This window comes from Haliaeetus leucocephalus, unplaced genomic scaffold (genome assembly GCF_000737465.1).
Source record: "Haliaeetus leucocephalus isolate CR32 unplaced genomic scaffold, Haliaeetus_leucocephalus-4.0 Scaffold819, whole genome shotgun sequence".
Lineage (NCBI taxonomy): Eukaryota > Metazoa > Chordata > Aves > Accipitriformes > Accipitridae > Haliaeetus > Haliaeetus leucocephalus.
The window spans coordinates 3,773,585-3,794,549 of NW_010973255.1; the positions used below are offsets into that span (position 1 = coordinate 3,773,585).

General features: G+C 41.5%; 1 protein-coding gene across 1 annotated transcript; it reads right to left on the bottom strand.

Moving 5' to 3' along the window:
• Positions 1-4,022: 4,022 nt before the first annotated feature.
• On the bottom strand, positions 4,023-20,864 carry AKAP12 (A kinase (PRKA) anchor protein 12). Its single transcript, XM_010581898.1, has 4 exons — positions 20,840-20,864; positions 8,258-12,063; positions 5,564-7,507; positions 4,023-4,917 (listed from the first exon to the last, which is right to left on the bottom strand). The coding sequence occupies exons 1-4, from the start codon at positions 20,862-20,864 to the stop codon at positions 4,909-4,911; spliced, it is 5,784 nt and encodes a 1,927-aa protein (XP_010580200.1). The 3' UTR covers positions 4,023-4,908.
• Between the last annotated feature and the right edge of the window lie 101 nt (positions 20,865-20,965).

Sequence of the window (20,965 nt, forward strand, 5' to 3'; positions counted from 1 at the left end):
AAGTGTTAGTACAGGCGGTTGTGCGTCAGGTTTTCCGCTTCATACAGACATTTCTGTGGGAAATGACAGGCACCTCTGACTATGTCACACTGACCCTGAGACTGCTGAAAAACTAGAAATGAGTTTAAAAGTTCACAAGGAACCTGCTTGCTAAGCAGAGAGACAGACAGCTCAAGCAGGGGAGAGGAGGCTGTAGCACTGCAAGGCCAAGGGGCCAGAGAAGACCGTGACAAGGGGACAGTTGCACCGGGGAGGAGGCAGGAATTGCTGTCAGGCTGCTTCCTGAAGGCTTCTTGGGATGTCTGCCTTCCAGGACAGCGGCTGGCTTGTAAATGCCTTGCCATTTTTTACAATTCCCTCTTGTCTAGCTGCTTAGAGGAAAAGGCATCTTGCTGGTTATTCTTTCTAGTCTGGTGCCTTTGTAGGAGGGACAGAGACATATCTGTAAGCTAGATGATGGGGGCAGGGTCAAGGTGCCACAGGACTTTACACAGAGACCATCCCCAGGAAGCAGCTCCCATGGAGTATTGGACTTCTGCTTTCCTCACTTCATCATATCATCAGTTGTTGCACTAAGAACTGAGATATGCGAGTTTCTCAAGCTCTGGAAACAGATGTCATTTTCAAGAAAGAATAGGAGACACTTCTTAAAACTGTTCTTCCTATTTTAAAGAGTTGACACTATTTTTTTCAAAAGGATGTTGGAGCAGAACAGACACAGGCCTTAACTACACCCTTAGCTTTCATTCTTACTTTTGGAAAGACTAAATTTAATGTCCAACTAGAAATTACATCAGCCTTAAATTAGTATTGTGATGGCTAAGCTTCCATCTTGGTAGCAGCATCTTAAAATGTTCACCCTCTTTTACCACATCTCATCCATCTCCCCCAAAACAGGACTGCAAACCCTGTGCTGCCAATCCCACTGGCCTTCTGCTCCACATTGCTCCTCATTCCAAACCACATCCTTCCTTGCACGGCCATCAGCCTCCTGAGGCCTGCTCCACTCCCATGTGACAGCGTGAATGTCAAACATCCAGCGTTCGGCATCCAGACACGACCATCTCAGGAATCCTCTGTGCTTTTGGCAAGCCGCCTGCCCATCCCCAGGCACTTGCTGTATCCAAGCTGTGCAGGTTCCTCAACGAGCACAGCTGCCTCCCATATGCTCTGGATCTGAATGGGAAAGCCAGATCCCCTTCCATAGCTTGAGCTAATAGGCAGGATACTTGAGCTATTGCCAATAAAACAGCCTTACAAAAGAGAAAACAGCACACAAACCTTCCTGGAATGCAAAAGGCTTCGTCTCCAATCCCTGCTATAATGCCTGTTCGGGGACTTCCTGCTAACCAGTAACAGGGTAGTATAAATGCATAAACCTTGCAAAAGGCCTGGCAGAGATTGTGTGCCCTCAGCACAAACCGTAGTGGGAGATGCTGGTTTGATCTACACCCCCAGGTGCCAGAGCCGGACAGTGAGATCAGGTGCCTGCAGTATGAGCCCCCTGATGCAATATGAAAGCAGGAAGAGGGACCGGCATCCTGCAGTTTCAACATCCCTGCGTTTTCTGTGACCAGTGCAGGTAAGTATTTGCAGATACTGGATTTAGCATCTTAGCTGAGATAGGAAGGTAAACATATAGCTTTACAAAATGAGTTCAGATGTGAATCTATGCAAGTCTTTTGAGATACAAATGCTGCTCAACATCCTTAGCCATAGAACATAGCTGGAAAAATTTCATGTCTGAAGTCCAAGGTCTGTGAACATAAATCACAAGCACCTCTGGATTTTCAGTGCCATGAGGAATACACCCCAGCTACGCAGAAGTGGGGCAGCCTAAAGAAATCAGTTATGGGCCTAAGGTCCTTAACCTACTACTCTATGCCAAATTTTTTTGTGGACATTCATGGTGTTGCTTTTTGGGTTTTTTTTATACTTCAGTTACACCAGCAAGGCACATGACTTACTAATTTTTCATTCTGGCTCACTGAATACTGTTATCTACCTTGAATTTAATGGAGGGGTTTTTTTCTTCACAGTCTTCTGAAGTATGCATATTTTATAGAAACTTAAAACCAACTTGCAGTTTAATTCTGTAATTAGCTCCTCTAATTCACATCAAAAGCTGAACATCAGTAAACAACAAATGAATTGTCAGGAGCAAATCAAACTCTCTGAAGATGAAGCAACCATCAGAAAATAATTTACACTAAGCAAGCTGAAAAAAACACCACATACACACGTTAGAACAAAGTTGTAGTTGTATTTTATTTAATCAATGAAAATCTACCTTAAAAACACAAAATCAAATTTAGTAACCCAATACATTGGATTGGAGAAAGCTTCAAGCTTTTAAGCACAAGCCAGAAGTCACAGTCTCAAATGAGAGTTTCAGAGGCCAAAGCAATACGCCGGAACAAAGTAGTATCTTTATGTGGAGGCATGCTCCTTGCACCATTAGCGTGGTTTCAGGTGCAGTAATGTTTTAGCTGTCAGTTATAAGAAGAAGCTTTTGCATTTGTTTTATAGTTAAGTTTGTTGCATTGCTTACCTAGGCCCTGGATTAATGGAGAAAACAGGCAAGTTAAAGCACTTGCCTGTCCAATTACTACCAACAGACAATTTACATTGTGGTAAAGCTAGCTTTATTTAAATGAGGTTCAGACAAGAATTAACTTTACATATTATTAACAGCTTTGGAGCTACAAACATAAGAATCGGGATTACACAGGTCATGCTACTGTTATTTCATTTTACCTGCTGTAGTTATTGCAATATGGCTTAACGTACATAGGTATACAATTTGTACAAATTCAGCCAAGTTTGCACTTGTAAGGTGTTGTTAAGAGCATGATTAACTTGCAAGCCAACTTAAACCTGTGGAAACCAACCAAGGTTGTTGGAATTGCCCAAAGCTAAGGGGGAAAGCTGCCGCTAATGATGGACAGAGATAGACCGGATTGTTTGAAACCACATTGTTCGGCTTTAAATATTTATATAATTTGCTCTGAGGTAAGGAAAAATCTTTTGATGCTTCCACATAGGGCAGCACCAGATGGTGCAATCACACCAGTGCAATCAGTCACATTGCTTGCTGTACGTGCAGCCTCAAGGAGAGGCAAGCACTTGCCATAACAAGAGCATTTGTACACTAAAAGTTGATTTTAAAATAAATTACTATACAGGTAGGATAGTGAGCTATTGTTCAACTTGATGGGCATCAGTTTCACAAAGTGCGATCTGTAACCTTCACTTTAGAAATCAGAGCTGAAAGTACTGACTTGTACCCCATGTTTGATTTTAATGTAAACAACAAAAGAGAGGACCAACTCCTGTTGGGGACAGGCATCCCAGGACTCTAGGTCTTGGGGCTTCTTTCCATCTTTAAATCACTCTGCTCATTCTGGTCTACAGCTGTTGTCAGTCCAATCCACCTTACATGAAGGCTTTTAAGATCTCAGCACCCCAAAGGTCTCATCAGCTTTTTGCACTCCAAGGCAGAATTCATCACCAAGACCTTACCCTCCTTCCTACTCCCCCCCTCAGGGAAGACAGGGAATCAATAGGAGCGGGGAGGATATCAGGAAATGCTGTGGTGGGAAAGAGGTTCAGGCAGGGGTTGGGAAAGGAGGAAGCTTGTATGCAGGAAGGATGTTAGATGGTGTAGGTGTGGGGAAAGGCTTGGGGTTAGAGGGGCAGCGACCAGAAATGAGCAGACTCTGGAATGAGAAGGGTGTGATTTGAGGGTTGTGGTACCACTGGGGTTGCTACACGAGCAAGACGACAGTAAAATGGTAAGTCTGGAGGGTTCTCAGAAACCAGGGAGGACTGCAAGTAGAAGTGATTGGTGGATCTGACACAGGTCAGGGCTCTCCTTTTGTCTTTAGAAATACCATAGCTCTACATTAAAATCAGAACTGGGTTTAGGATACACATATAAATATTCAAAGCAAGACAGCCAAGTTTTTGAGAGATTTTACAAGGGGAAAAACCTGGAACAATAAATAGGAAACCACATGTTATCAATTTCCGCTCCAATGGTATCAATTTCCTCTCCAGGCTACTCTACAAAATTCATTTAAGGGTATGCCTAAATAGTACAGAAGTATTATAGCTCTACATTAAAATCAGAACTGGGTTTAAGACATACATATAAATATTCAACACATTACAGTCCGGTCCTGAGACCTGAAGTCTGGAACAACAGAAGAAGGGTATTCTCAATCTCCTTGCAAGCTACACTGTGGAAGTAATTTCTGACTAAATCAGGCCTGCACAAATACAACTGAAGGATGGATAGAGATACCTGAATGGGACCGAAAGGCAACAATCTTGAGCATCGTGTTCAAGAATTTGTGCGTGATCCAGTTCCTGCTGTTTGATAAAGACACATCTGCTACTCAGCCAGAAGTCTCATGTGTTCCCATCAGTTAGCCCTCCTCTTCCCCCTCACACACAATTCTAGCAGCATCTACAGCCACTCATAGGTCAAATGAAGGCAGCTACGGAAGATGTGGGGGGTAAGGGAGACTGCAAAAAGACAGGAGGGGCGTTCAGGGATCAGTGAAGGGATTCAAGGAGATGGGACAGACAGGACACACATTAAGTGAGGGGACAGCAATAACTGTGGCACAAATTTTAGTGGTCTGTCCATTCGCTCAGTTGTGCATCTCCAGTCTAAATGGTATATTTTGGGCAGAGGCAAATGACCTTCAAATGGAACACGTGTGGATATAGCCAATGTTAAAGGCATTGTTTTTTTAATAGAAATGACAAAAAAGGTGAGGTCTTCAAAAGAGCAGATGTTAACATCCGAGAATAAAGGGTAGTGAATAAAGCTCCTGGTTCTGTCACAGGATTGTCAGTTGTTCTCTAGGACTGGCATCTCTCCAAATGCCACATGGATGCTTAGCACATCTGAAAGAAAGACAACAGTAAAAAAGCTTTATTAACGACAACTTACTCTCTCAAGAATCTCTTATTTTCCCAAGCAGTTCTTGAAGATAAAGGTCTCATGACTTAGTGAAGCAAGTGCAGCAAACATCCTAGGGAGAGACTGTACCTATAATTTCTGATTCAGATTTCACTGAGGTGCAGAGAGCTTTGGTACATGAGGCACTTCAGGTTTACCAGGGAAGGCAACACTCACATCCTTTAGGATTCACTCACATCCTTTAAGATTTTAAAAAGAGCTTTGTTGGAGAAGAAGCATGTTTGTGGATTAAATCTTATACATTAACACACATGTCATATCACTGTGTATCTAGGAAAACTGGAAAGTACATTTTTTACCTCCCAGAAATATCACCCTGAACGACAGGCCAAGTCAAAGGCCATTAAAGTGAGGGTAGCTGTACAGAAAAGAAATAAGGTGTTGAGTAGCCAGAGAGAGAGGCAGTAAAATGACAAAGAAAAAAAAAAAAAAAATCTGTGGCCTGTTGGTTATACCAGGGAGTAGTTGCCTTTCACCAGAATAAAAAAAAATTAGAGGCACAACAGTTTTAGACACCCCCAAAACTATTTTGGAAAAAGAAAGAAATTGCTGGCTAAAAAAGCTACTTACATTCAAGGCCTCAGGAGCCACTGAGTTCTGACTTTGTGGACTATCACAAGATGTTCCTTCTTTGCAACTGTCATCCTCCCATGTCTGTGTTTTCCCATCTTCCACTGGCAGGTGATGTTGTTCTTCCTCACTTTCTCTGCATGTTTGCTGACCTGTATGCTGGTCTGGGATTTCCATAATCTGCCCAACCTCTTTTTCCCTTAATTTTGGTGGGTGTATGTCTAGGGGGTCTTTGGTTGAATCTTCTGAAGTACTTAGTTCTAGTGTTGATTTCTGAAGTCCCACACTTTCCCTTGAAACATCTTCAGGGCTAGTCACAATTGTTAAAGAATTCTGACTTTGTCCATCTTTCAGCATCTCAGAAGTTAACAGCCTATCTTTTGGTTTTTCTACACTTGCATGAATTTCTGCAGACTTTGTTAAGGTAGCAGTTTTCACTATTCCTGATTGCTGAAGCTCTTGTTCTTTACTCCCTATCTCTTCCTCTTTTACTGGAAGTTGATGATCCACCTGCATACTTTCCAGAAGTTCAGGTACATTTGTATCTGATGGGCTTTTCCCTATGGACTTAATGCGCTGCTCTGACTCAAAGACAGCTGACTCTTCTGTTTCTGCAAGTTTGTGAACAGCCGTCTGGATGGCATTCAATACAATTTTCGTACTCTGGGACTCTATAGTCACAGACTGAACAACATCCTCCTCAAATTCCGTGTGGGTGAGAGACAGACTGTCACTTAGAGGAATACCATTTTGTTCAGGTTGCCCTGCACTCTGGGGCCTCTCTTGCTCCTCTGATACTCCATTCATGGAAGCAGGAGGTACCTGAGACTCAGGTGCTTCTGCACTACCAAGCTCTGCAGTCCCACTGCCTGAAGGGTCAACAGTAGTAACTGGAACCTCTTGAGAAGCCATTTGCTCCGGTGTGGTTGCCAAGGGCTGTAAAGTTTTGGCTGTCGTGTCTGCAGGCGTTACGGTTTCTGCCATTACATGGTCTTCAACTGCTACAGCTGCTACAGGCACAGGCATTTTCAGAGCCTCCAAGCTTTCAGCTTGTAGGAGGGCTGAGTCAGAGCCTTCCTCTCGCACAGTTAAAACTTCTTGCTGGACAGCAGTTGAACATTCATCACCTCTCACAGCTTCCCATTTTCCAGATTCAACTACTTCTTTGGCCCTTGCCATCAATTGCTCATTTTTGTTATCTTCTTTCTGAAAGTCTTGACAGTTTGAGGTTTCTACAAGTTCTTGTTCTTTCTCCACAGTCTCTTCTTCAGCTAAGCTGCTTGGTGTTTCACATTTCTCAGGGCTTATGTCAGCGAGGACAGTGCTTCCATTTTCAGTGATATCTGGGCACGTTGATGCTAAATTAGATAAGCTGTCTGGTTCAATCTGCGTGGGAGCCTCAGTGACAGTGGTATCACTCTCTAAGTGTGTTTCGGTTTCAAGCATAGCATCTTCCATTTTGCCACCTTCAGTTTCATCACTCTGACAGGGGGGTTCAGTTGGTTTTTCTCTGCATGGTGGCTCTAGGATGGGCACAGAATCTTTTGCTGTAATGTGCTTGCCAGCCCCATCCCTCACACTCTGCTCAGCATCTGCTGCTCCTTCTGAGCCAATTTTTTCTGAAGGAAGGGCAGAGATTTTAACCTCATTCTGCAGTGGAACCTCAGTAACAGTGACTTCTGTGCTTTTTACTCCAAGGAGCACAGCATCATCTTCCTCTTCCTCTCTGTGGGCACGTGCCCCACTAGGAACTCCTTCAGTACAAGCTTGCTCTTCTAAGTCAGGAATTTCATGTTGTCTTTCAGGTTTAACAGGGACCACAGTGACAACTGCTTCTGTGCACTCTGGTCCCACAGTAAGAGTTTTGCCCTCTCCTTCAAGCTGCACAGGCTCTTCAGCTGTAAGCCCCAAGGACAAAGTTTCATCCTCTGTCTTGTCCTGCACCTGTGGAGAATTGCAACAGACCTGTGAAAAAGGGTATGAGCAGGGACTCATCAGGAATGTCCTGGGTAAAAAAGCACCAGAAGGAATGACCAAAAGGAGGAGGGTTATGGGAAGAGCGTGAGGTGATGACACTCAGACTAGTGGGTCACCAAGATCCCAGTTTGTGTTCAGCTTCTCAGGACACACAGCTCATTAAATAAAGGGCAGTCTAAAGCAAGGGACAGCGGACAGCACTTGAAACAAAGACTAAGCCAGGAAGATGGGGGGGGGTAGGGAATCCTGCATGTTTAAAGCTGGAGACAGTGGTGTCATTTCCTTTTTTTCCTTTGCAGAGGCACCTCAGCTACAATTGTATCTCTGCCTAAAACTGAAGATACCATCCACTATGTATGGTACCATATGGATCACATATGTATCTCAGGTGTTCATACAATATCTTCAGTCACATAGCACTGTGCTGGCGCCACAATGGCAATTGTTTCAGCGCCTTCGGATCCATGCACACCATCTCCCACTCCATTTCTGTAGGAATTGCATCCCCCTCACTCTGCACAGAAGCCTCAGTGGCTGCTGTGCCTGGACATCTGTGTCTGTGTCTCACTGGAAATGAACTTCAGTTGCCTTAGGCTGCACAAGAAAGCTTCTCAACAGTAACATTGCCACAACCTGGTTCTAAATTAGGTATAATATCTAAAACTTGCTGGTTTTTTTCTTTGACAAATCAACCTTTATGTTATATGTAATACTTACTGCAATCTGTACTTCTGGTTTGGGTTCATCTCTTGTCTCATCTACTGTCAACTCCGTTGCGGGCAATTTCTCTTGTTCTGAAGGCTCCTGCTTTGCAAACGGCTCTTCCTTGGGAGTCACTGCTTTGATGCTGTGAAACTCTCTGTCGTGTGATGAAGGTTCCTCTACTGTCTTCTGCACATCAGGTATTTCTTCATGGTCTTCTACAACTGCTTCTTCACATGTCTGCCCCTGGCTTTCATCTCTCAATACACCCACATTTTCACATCCTTCTGTGCTTTCTTTTATTGCAGCAGATATTTCACTTCTCTCTGAACCTTCATGTAGAACACTCTCTTCAACTCCATTTTGGCCTTGAACACTCCCTGCACTTCCCTGGGGCTGGAGACCATCCTCCGTGTGTTCTCCTTTTTCCAAGGACTGTTCAAGCAGAACAGTTTCCTGGCCTACGACGTTCCCATCTTTAGCATCATCTTTCACTTCTGACTCCATTCCTTGTACTGTTGTAATTATAGTTGCTGTCATGGTTCTTTCACTAACCAGCTGCGCTACATCTGCTGACTTTACTCTTTCAGCAACTTCATGAAGAACTTTTTGCGTCTGTTTGTCTAATTCTTTCAAATTTTGTTCAGTGGCCTCCACTTCTTGTACAGGTGTAACTTCCTCTGTAGTATCTGGGGTTTCTAACTGTGAAACAGCAGAAACCATCTCAGTTGTCTCCTCAGCAAGGGACACTGCCATTGTTTCTTCAGCGCAGGAAGCTTCTGCTGTCTCCTCCAGAGCTGTCACTGCTTCTGAGGTTAGCTCTAGCTCACTTGCTGTGGTGTCGTCACTTACATCCTTTCTTGTCTCTGGCACTGTCTTAGCAGCTACCACCGCTTCTTCCACAATAACATCCGATTCAAACGTTTTCTCAGTTTCTTTCTCTTCCTCTTCTCTCACCTGCTCAATGCACTCTGTCAGAGCAGCAGATATCCAAGATGGTGACCTTTCTTCAATACTAGTAACTGCCCTTTCCCCTTCCACAACAGTAACAGTAACTGCATGTACCAGCCCTTCATGTGCTTGTTCAATTCTTAGGGTCTCCTCTAATTTTTCTGCTCTCTCTTCCACTGAGGTCTGTTCTCTCATCGCTTCAGCATCTTTCACTTTTTGGGCTTCAATTTTCTCCTGCTCTGCTGCTTCGTATTCAGATAAAGGAACAACAGCTGGAATATCTGAATCTTCTTCAGTTGTTTCTGCCATGTCTTCTCTTGCTTGTTTAAGATGAGTTGGTTCTGGCTTTCCATCTGACTTCTTCTTCCTGCGCCCAGGCATCAGTTTTCTAAATGGAACCCACGATTCGTCTCTTCCAGGCTCACCATCCGATGTTGAATGCTCCAGGCTAGATCCCACAACAGAGTCTTCAGTTCTCTCTTCCATTCTAGTTTTGGATCTCCTTCTTGGAGTGACTAACCTTTTAAATGATTCCCATGTTGAAATACCTTCACCTTCGGATGGGCTTCCAGCTTGTTCTGGGGAAGAATTCCCTTGTCCTGGATCGCTCTCCTGAGAACTAGTAAGAACTGCATCTGTTGCCGTTTCTTTGCTCTGTCCAGACTCTTCTATTTTTTGGCTTTCTTGACCAAGCTTATGTTCAGTTTCTTCATCAGACGATGATGATTTCCTGGCTCTCTTCTTTGAGGAACCTACGCATATAAAAGCTTCCCAGGACACAGAGGTGTCAACCTTTCTTTTGGGCTCCTCCATGGTCTTCTCTGATTTCTGGTCCATCCCATTTTCTTTTAATTCTCCCTGATTTTCATCAACAGCGTTTTCAGTTGCAGATACTACAACACTCTTTGTCTTATCAGTTTCTTCTTCTTTATCACTTTCAGAAGGTCTTCTGACACGTTTCTTGGGAGTCACCATCTTTTTAAATGAAGCCCAGGGTGTCACACTTTCTCTTTTTCGCTCCACATCTGAAATTGCAGCATCTTCATTTTCAGTGACGTGCATTCCATCTACAGATTTTTCCAAAGAAGGAATTTCATTCATCTCCTCAGGAGAAGAAGCAGAACTCTCCCCCTTTTGTTCCTCTGGGCTATCTGCGGAATCTGATAAATGCTGAGTTGGTTCACCGTGTTCCCCTAACTTAGATTCGTCTCTTCTGCCTTTATGCTTCTTTCCAGACAGTTTTTTTAATCCAGTACCTGTAAAGAGTTTCTTTAAAGGGCTGCCTTGTAGTTTAGTTTTTTCTTGAGAAGACAGCAGTTCAGCTTCATTTGTGATACCTTCTGGAGGCCTCTTTCCAGCTGCCTCTTCAGGAGTTATTTCCATGGTTATTTCATCTGGTTTGATAGCATCAGTCGTAACTATGCCAGTTTTTCCCTGTAGTCCTTCATCAGTGGGTTTGATTGACTGTTGATCATCCTCTGTGTCAACCGAATGTTCAGAATTAGAAAAGGACTTCAATCCAGGAGCACCCAGAGTCAGTTTTGGCTCATGTTCTTCGCTTGCTTTCTTCTCTGTGGTTCTCTCCAGAGCTTCTCCTTGTGTGATGCCTTCTGCTGTGGGTGACATTTTCAATTCTGCTTCCTCCGTTTTTTCATCAAATGTTTCTTTCCCCAGTGGAGCAGGTTTATTTCCTTCTTCTCTTCCTTCAGATTTTTTAAGCTGTTCACTAGAAATTTCAATTGCCAAAGATCCTGCTTCAAGTTTCTCTTCAGAGGGTATTTCAGTTCTGTCATCTACTTCACACTTCTCCGTTGACCCCAGTTTTTCTCCCACAGGTAGGACTTCTGAGGATGTTTTCAATTCTCCATTCACACTATCAATGACAACAGATACCCCTGACCTTGGTTTTAGTGGTTTTTCTGTCACCTCACTTTCCTTCTCTCCTTCTTCATTTTTTTCTTCCTTTTCACCAAGATCTTCTGAGACTTCCATCAGTTTCCTTTCTTGATCATCTTGAGCTTTTTTCTCCTTCACACTTTCTGCTGCTGCTGCTACGTCTTCCTTTTGTCCCTGCTCATCATGCCTGATTAGCTCTTCCTTCTCACTTGCTTCAACTCCTGTGGCTGCCACAGTCTTTTCTGACTCCTGCTTTTCACCTTCAGTTTGCTCCTTCTCATGTGCTTCAATAGTTACTGCTGTCACATTCCTCTCTTCATCTTGCTTCTCAAACTCAGATTTCTCCTCCTTTTCACTGGTTTCAGTTGTTAATGTTGCCCCCTCTTTGTCTTGCTCCCCTTCTTTTGTAGGAGACTGTAGTTCATCTTCTTTAGGTTTCCTAAAACTCTTCTTTTTTCTAAATCCAGTCCATCCCTGAGTAAAAAATTTTCTTAATGGCGATGCAGTATCAGTGGCTAAGGCAGCTGACTCATTTGCTTCTGGTGTTTGAGGAGATTCGTCTTCTGTTTTTTCATTTTTCATTGTGTCTTTGGTGTTGTCTTCTGCAGAGAGTGCATCCTCAGGCATCACTATTTCTTCTGAGCTGACTTCTTTTTGATCATCAGCTCCTTCAGGGACTTGTGTTTCCTTTTTTACAGTAAGCAGTTGAACTGGTTCCGATTTTCCCGTCTTTTCCTTCTTCACTGTGAATCTGAACCCAACAAATTTAAAAACCTTTTTAAACCCCAGATCATAAGACTGTGGCTCAGATGCATGGTCTTCTGCGTCTTCTTCCAAAGACGGCAACTGTTGAACTGTATGAGCATCCTCTTTCTCAGCATCTCCACCATCCTTGGTGCTTGAGTCAGATGGACTTGTCTCCATAGTTTCGGTGTCTTCCTTCAAAGTTACACTGGAATGTTCTGTTTGTCCAACTGTTTAAAACAACAATAAAAAAAAAAACCAGTTAGTTTACTTCTCAATGTAATGTTACACTATAAGTCTTTTTTTTTTTTTCTTCATTTTTATCAACCTTACCTAAACATACTTGTTCTATTATGTGTGCCTCTTCTATGTGCTATTAACTCTTTTAAGGACCAGTTTTTGTTCTAAGATTACTATAATTCCTTTCCTTCCTCATATCAGCGTATGGGTCTTTCCAAAGTTTACTTGCAAATGTACCTTTCAAGCTTATATTGTCTCATTCTTTCCTTCTTTTGCAGGTGGGGGGTTGTGTTGTGGTTTTTTTGGGGGGGGGGGGGGGGAGGTGTTGGTGTTTGTTATTGGGTTTTTTTGTTGGTTTTGTTTTTGTTTTTACTTTAAGGCAAACTATGTGAGGGAAAAAAAAATATTTCTATCCTATCATTAATCAAAGAATATACAGCATACATGTAATTATTCCTGAAGCAAAGCTCAGTATCCTTTCCACGCAGAGAGAGACCTCTGAGGGAAAAGGAAAGGAAGAAAAAAAAAAAAAACCAAACCAAAAAACTGTGTGACCTAAAACGATGACAAGAAAAGAAAAGCTCATTTTATAGCTCTGTCCCAAAAGAATAGTAAGATGTGAAAATGCCCATGGGAAATTTCGTGTTTTTCTGAAAACTTGTAATCCCCAAAACAGTTACATTACAACATACTTGTTTTAAAGACCATGAATCTTGGAATTCTCCCATACATCACATCACCACTACAGCCAGACAGAAACCTCATCTACAGCAATTCCACATTGCTTAAAATGAATGAGGTCGTTACTATGCAAGCAGGTAAAATCCTACCCTCCACTGCTCACAAGTCTTTGTTTGCTTTATCTCTTTCTTGAGCACCATTTGAGTTATTCCATCAGGACGCTAGCAACCATCCTCTCAGTCTTGCTGGGACAATTTAAGTATTATCCGTGCTCTCTGGCCATGAGCTGCCTAAGTTCACAGGCTGGCATATAAATTAAACCCCCTGAAATGCAGCAGTTAAGAAGCCAGCACACATCCAGTTTAGAGCACAAAACTGCAAGCTCCCCGTGCCCCAAATAAGTAACTTTGGAGGGCAAAGGTGGAAAAGGAACAAGGACACCAAGCCTTTAAGTTCTGTCATTTAAACACAAAAATGAGCAGGTAAAACTGCTGTTGCCTATGATAAGAATTTTAATAATAGTAATAACTGTGCGATGAACATGCATGATGACAAACAGGACAACATGTGAAGACAAAATCTACAGCATGTTCAAGACACGAGAAGATTCTTGGGCTTGGATACTGACAGGGTTTCAGTTTAACATTGTTCTTTACCCTTGATTTTGTGCAACAGGTGAAAGTACAAGGCCATGAGGGAGTGTGCCCTTCTCTCTGACCAAACTTGTTGGAATGCTATGGTGACAAAATAAAATAAAAAAAAATATTAAAAAAATAATCAATGTTAAACAGCAACATCCTGGGAGAAGGCATGGCCCCTTTCTTTTAAGTTGTACATGTGCTACTTCAATGCTCACAGGCATGCAGGAGACAGCTTTCAAAAGTACATGCATCATTGAATTCCCCAAAGCGATTTAGTTTTTATTTGGTCCATCTTTAAATTGGATCTAACTCTGCAGTTGGCCCTGCTTTGTGCAGGGGCTGGACCACCTAATCTCTAGAGGTACCTTCCAGCCTAGATGCTCCCTCGATTCTGCTTGCCTAGGTCTCCTTTAGGAAGAACTGCATCTTTATAAGCACATAGACAATGCAATCTAGGCAAGGCTGAAACATAACTAAATAATAAGCAAAACTAATTCTACAAGTATACCGGCTTCTAATAGCTATGTAGAGGGCAAATTTTGTTTATATTCACTATCAGCAGCCTACTGGTTGTTGTTTCTCAGTTGACATAGGCAAAGCTTTTTGTTTTTCTCTAACGGTTTAAAATTATTTACTTCAATTGTTAAGTCCTAATTCACTTAAAAGTCTGATCTCTGATAACACCCTAGCTCCCTGAACATTTTAAAACACAGATGTTCAAACTGAGTAATTTGTGAGGGAGCAGGTTAAGAAGAAATGGACATTTTTCTGAAGAAGCCAGGATTATTACTGCATTGGTAATATACCTCTTGCAAACACCACAACACTCCATGAGCAAAAATAACTTGCTGTGAGAACACTTCAGGCTGTGGCAGCGTGGGGAAGGGAAATAAGATTGTTAGCACAACTAGAAGCAGCAATAACACATTTGAACTCACTTTTCATTTTAAAAAGGTTACTAAAGAAAAACTGATGTGCTTATTTTATTACTATTTTTGGAGTCTTATGAATCAAACATTATGTAGTTGTATGCTGAAACTATACAAGGATAAAGGCAAGGAACCGCTTTTGTATCTGTGTTCATTTATTCCTAGGTCCAGAAATAAATTCCTTGTCATTTCTTTCAAACTATGTAATTTAACAGAAAGCTTATCACGGCTTAATGGGAGCTCACTAAGTTAGAGGCATTTCTTCAAACTCTAGGGTACATATCATGTATTTTATAATTATTTAGTAACAGGTACTTCGATACATTCTTCAGTTTGTCTACGCTAAAAGTAATTTTTGTGGCTGAACCAGCTATGAATTTAAACACTGATCATTTAACATTTAATAACAACTTGTTCATGAGCAAGACCTTTTAACGCCTCTGGTGGAAAAAAGGTCTGTAGAGTCTCCCTTCTCTTCTTCCTCGGTCCTGCATTAATGCCAATGTGCTTACCCTTAGACATACAGAAATAGGCATCTCCATCTGACATGGCTTAGATAAAGGTAGAACAAAAAATGGGGCTGAGAGCCAGTGGGGAATGCTGGGTCTAAGTGGGAAAGATCAGGAACTGGAAGGCAGTAGGAGCGGAGGAGAAGCCAAAAGGCACTCGTGACTCGTGCAGGCAACTGTTGGGCAGCTAGAGACACAGCTTTCTAAGGGTTCCCCTTTCCTCTTGCAAACACTCCCTGGGAACGCAGGCCTACCACCATGTTGAAAATCTTGAGGTTTCAAAAAAATTGTAAAAAGTTTATAGTTGCAGTTGAGGCTGCATTGCTTTTTTAATTTATTCCTAGAACACAAATTTAGTGCTTAAGAGGAGTTTCAAGGTTTTATAGGTAAACAGGATTACTGTAAGAGTGGAATATATAGAATATGAATGCATGAGGTATTCTATTTTCACAGTCAGAGATAAGATGCAAGACTAATATATAAAGGCATCTCTTCATATTCATGATAAGCATTCAAAGGATTTTTGCTTATTCTATTTATAAAATGGTATGTTTATAACACCCTAAGATAAAGACTATGTCTCTGTAAAATGCTTTGCAGGTGAAAAGAGCTGAGTAACTATTACAAAATCTGCAGGTATGGGTATGTATTAAGACAGCAAATACAATCATAAAAATAGGTAAGAGAGTTTAGAGGCACAGTGATAAGCTTTCAAAACTGTTAAATCAGGCTGACAGTAATTAGGTCTTCCTCATGAGTCCAGCAAACATGCTACCTTGCAATACTTCATTGAATAAATTGCAAAAGGAAAAACTAACCAAAAAAACCAAGTTAACTGACTGAACATGTACTTTTAATATCAATCTGAAAAGCTGCAACTATGCTACACACGTCACACTTCCATCACTCCCTCATAGCACAGGGTGGGTATACTTGTAGACTTAGTCCAAGCACTACCCTTCAATTCCACACACAAAAAAAAAAAATAATATAGCATATAACCTGTCCAAAAGGTATTTCATCCCCAAGGTAACACAGAGCTTGGATGTCAGCTGTTAAGTGACCTGCTGCTGTTGCTCCCAGTCTCTACATTGTCCACGTCCTTCACATTTAAATCCCTGGAAGAGTCTTTTAAACAGCATTTCTGATGCCCTTCCTCAGCATTTTTGGAGAGAGATGCCATTCAGGACATCTGTCTGCATGCTGCCACTGTTGTGTGACAAGCCTGCAGTGCAATATATATGCAAGTCATTTTCAGAAGATATACCCCAAAGAGCATTTTTATATCCAGTGGGGCACAAAAGAAACAGAAGACCCAAGAAGTCAACTGTATACGCTGAACTTTATATTTAGCAGTTGGATTCTTTAATGACATTTTTATTAATGACATTCTTGGTGCCCAAACATTGTTAGCACTCTTCTGAATGCAAAGCAAACAGTGACTAATTCCACTTGGAGAGATTTGGAAGTTATTTACACAAGGTATTGTTGTTAAGAGTACTGTAGTATGTCACTACCACAGGTATTTTGGCAAGACAACTGGCACTTTCTGAATTAAGTCATTGAATTTGAAGGCATCTTTAAGAAACACAGGAGAGCCTCATCAGAATACCTACCGGGGAAGAAAAATAAATCTAGTAAAACACTGCTATGAATACAATTTCTTTAGGTCTGCCCTGAGCAGGGCTGCACTTCACCAGCTATGTGCTGGTCAAGAAAAACAATACAGTAAAAATATATCCAGAGGCGGTGATAAAAATCGAAGGCGATATCATAAAATTGATTCACTTTGCTACTTAAGTCCACTGTGGCTAAGAACTAACACTGAAATTCTATTTTAACTGCTTACGTACCAGTTAAGCTTTCAAACCTTTTTAATTGAATCAAGGTGCTGCTTGTGCTTTAATAACTGCAAGTCTTTTGTTTTATTATGAAAGAAACACATGAGATTGACAGTCTTAGGGAATCAGAAGTGCTTGATTTCACCATTTCATAGGTAGCTTAGTCCAAGGCAAGAATTCATTTCTGTTTTATCAGAAGTATACTGATCAGATGTTGGAAAATTAGTATTTTCAGAATGACTGAACTCCTGTCTCATCCCATGAAAAATGAAATGAAAAAATAACACTTCTCCTTTAGTAGGCTGACAGACACTGTTGGCAGTGCAACTCAGCTGCTCCCACCATCTCATCTGCCTCTAGAAGTGAAAATGTGTTTCTCCCCTGGTAGCTGCCAGAGAGTTAAAAAAAAAAAAAAAGGCACTCCGACTGCAAGAGTTAAATCCACAGCACTTCATGTGCTCGCAGTCAACCATGTCAACATCTGGAGCTGGTTGACTTTTCCCCCTAAGGATTTGCAGCACGGCGCTGGATTTTTTCCATGAATTCCCTACATTCTCAATCTCTCAGATGGATGTCACACACACCCAGCGCCCGCCTCGCAAACTCCACTGGCCATCCAAAGGCTCCAGAGTACTTTGTGCTGTTTTCATTTATTCTACGTTTAAGTATTTAGGGCCAAATCGTGCTTTTGGTCACATACACAATATTCTCAGTAGGTTTCCACGAGTGTAAATGAATGACAAAGCCGTAAGGCTGAAGGGGTATTTTACAATCGTTTGCTTCTGTTGTACCTAGGTTTGCTATGAATACGACTTGTAAAAAAACACCTACTGCTCTAAAACTCACATGACACAGAAACAGGACAAGGCAATTAAAAAAATAATTTGAACCGAGTGTCCATGATACAGCAAGCGTTTATTTGTTAAATGCAGTTTTTCCTTAACTACACAATTCTTCTAATTATTATTAGAAACATTTAAAGACAAAGTCAAGAAAGGATAAAAACTGATAAGGATGAAGAAGCAGTAATTAGAAAACAAAACACAGTTCAAAATTACAGTATCTACGAAAACTTGCCCTGAACAGATTTATTTAGAATAAAATAGCCATTTGGAATTATTAGTGAAATTGAATACTTTAGCAATTAAAAGAAAAAAAAAAAAGGCAAGCTGTGCTTTTAGGTTTTCATTGCACAGGGTGACAACTGGACATTATACCACAAATCCTGATTCATTTAACCACAAGTTTCAGGTGGTTGGGTTTAATAAATCAAACAAACACACCACCCACTTTGCAGTAACAAAATAACACAGAAATATGTCCAGGTGTTACCCTTCTAACAACTTTTTTTTTTTTTTAACTATAAGGTTTAAAGTCTGACACTGCTGCTTCTCGACAATATATTTCACAAATTCTTCCTTCCTTTCCCCACTATTCACGATATTTGTTTCCCTTCAATGTACAAATAGTTCTTTCACGGAAAGCACATACTACTTCCTTCCCCGTTCTATTCACTCAATTATTTCTAAGCACTGACTTGCCATGTTAATTGTGGGGAGGGAGTTCTTTCAGAATAATTAAATAACGAGGGAGGATTTACAGAGATTTTTGCATGCTAAATTTCACACTGCATACATGCAATTCATGAGCTTTCTAACCATGTTGTTCTTTCAAAGGTTTAGAAACAAATACCATTAAGTTCACTCTTCAGTTCTCTCATACTTGGGTGGCAACTGAAGAGTTATGTCTTAAAGTCTCACATACTTTTGTGTCCATTTTTAAAAATGGAAAAAAAGGAAGAAGTTGCAAAATAACTGTAATTTTCCATGACTTAGAACTCCTTCAGAAAGCAAAAGCAACATCCCCAGAAAAGGACACTGTACATAATCTCATATGAAATTAACTTAAAGGAAAGCACAATCATTTCCGCTGTGATGCCATAACATTCCTTGCAAACCTTTATTTTTAGAAGATTTTGCTTTAGCTGTGCATGTCTGCTCCAACCTAGAGACCAACTTCTCAAATTCCAGCGAGGGAAGTTATATATTTCATTCATTCAAGATTTTAAGATATTTCTTCTTTCATTTCAATGTTTCAAGAAATAGCACTAAAAATAAAAAAAACAGTGAAGTTCTTCTAAAATTGGTTGGTTGGTTTGTCTTTAAACCAGAAGGGTCATTACCCATGGCTTGGATATACAGTTACTGTAGTTAAAGATTCTTCATTAAATGAACTCACAATAGTAAATGGCTCTCAAACCAGTCCAGCTGTTCCGCTTGGGAACCAAACCGGCATGCTACAAATATTTATGAGATTTTATGGTTACCCATGCTGTCCCTGTCTCACATTCAGTGAATTGATTCCGCTTTTTAAAATAAAATGTATTCACCAAGCATAAGATAGATGCAACACTAGCACTTGGGTATTTGAGGGAGGGGAAAAAAACAAACAAAAAAAATCTGCTCCGCTAGGAACAAGGACAGGATAAGCAATGCAGGTCAGTAAACATCGGGATGTTTTTGAGAACCCCTAACGATTAATGAAGATGCACAATGAAAAACAGATTGAAAATGTTCTTTATCAGAACGACTGCATAAAGAGTAACACAAGCATCACAGACAAACTCACCACAAAGGAGATGTAGCTGCATCTTGCGCGAATTAGACACTACAGCTTAAGACTCTCCCGCATACCAATACGGAGAGGTACTCTGTCCCTTCAAAGAAACGGTGATTTGTACTACAAGCTAGATGCTGTTCTTGCAAAACGCACTATAGAAGCAGTTGTGCTGCAGTGAAAAACCAAGTTTCCACAAGAACTATTAAATAAGGAAAACCTCAAATGATCACACTGTGCAACCTTATAAAGAGATTGCTTTTGAAAAACAGTTTAACCTTTAATTACTAACAATAAAAGGAAATAAAAAACAAAAAATAGAGAACCCTTGAGGAAAAAGACTCAGCATGTGATAAGCTCATTAAACATCAAGTTTATTGAAAACCCTATTGTAAACAGGGGTAGGATATCTCCTCCCCTACTAACTGATTCAAATCACGTTCAGTCCTCCCCCAGGTCAGCTCCAAACGGAGCCGGACTTCTACAGGCTTTGTTGTCAATATGTATTGTAAAGCTAAAGCATTTTGCAAGAATAAACCCCACTATTTGTTGAATTCATTCACTAGCTCTAGTAAATAAAATATAAGCGAGTAAATAATTATTAATACAATGAAATAAAAAAGATTTCCTAGATTGCTAAAGACATACATCATCAATCTGAGAGAAATTCTGATGCAAACTAGGTATCTTTAGGGGGAAAAAAAAAAGTGGGTTTTGTTTATTTAAATTTCATAATGCCACTTTGTTTCCCAGAGAAAGACACAAGTTTGCACAAAACCAACTGCGCAAGATAATGTTTTTTCCATTTTAATTCTTTGAAAAGAGAATAGTATTTGGAGGAGCAGACAGCTCAATTAGTTTACAGTGTTAGCTCTCGCACTGCAGTAGCTCATGCACTACTTTCTTAAATAAGATGTACAGAATTCGGTGCACACAGCGTCGAGTTTTGGGTATCACAGGCTGGGACCCTGCTGCCACCCATGCATGTATACCCACCCCCCGCCGCGGTGTTAATCTCCTCTGGCTTTTGCTTCATTGAAATTAAAACAGCTATAGAGCAACAGCTTCATTTCTTTCATGCCAATATTTTTACAACATATAAACGATGCTAACTTCTGCATTTCCTTCCAGTTTAGCTCTTAAGATATTTTACTGCCTTATTGCTTGATTAGCATAAAATAGCATCAGCAACGCAGTCACCGCCTTTTCCTTCCGCTCCTCGATTTCAGATACCGTGTCATATTCTGGTAGTGCAGAAAACAACCTAGCGAGGCTCCTCAAATTTACGAAAGCCCGTCTAACGCAAGCACCGCGTCAAACGTCCACCTGAGGCGACGCGAAGTTTTGAAACTTCGGCAGCCTTCACTCGGCGACGGTTCTGGCCGCGACACGAGCCCGTTGGCCGGGCCATCTCCGGTGAAGTCAAACTCTGCTTCGCGGAGTCCGAGGCTCGGCCACGCGCGCCACGGCCAGCCACGCAGCGTGACGTCCCTCAGGCGTCACGCACCCAACCCCGGGCGCTCACCTTCGCCGCGCCGCGCCGCCTTACCCGTCATCGTTACGGTCCCCAGCATTTCCGACCTTACTGATCACGAGAAACGTCCTCCCCACGCTCTGAGACTCCTCCGACCTGCGTGGCCGGGGACGCCGGGGCGGGCGGCGCCTGGCCCCGCCC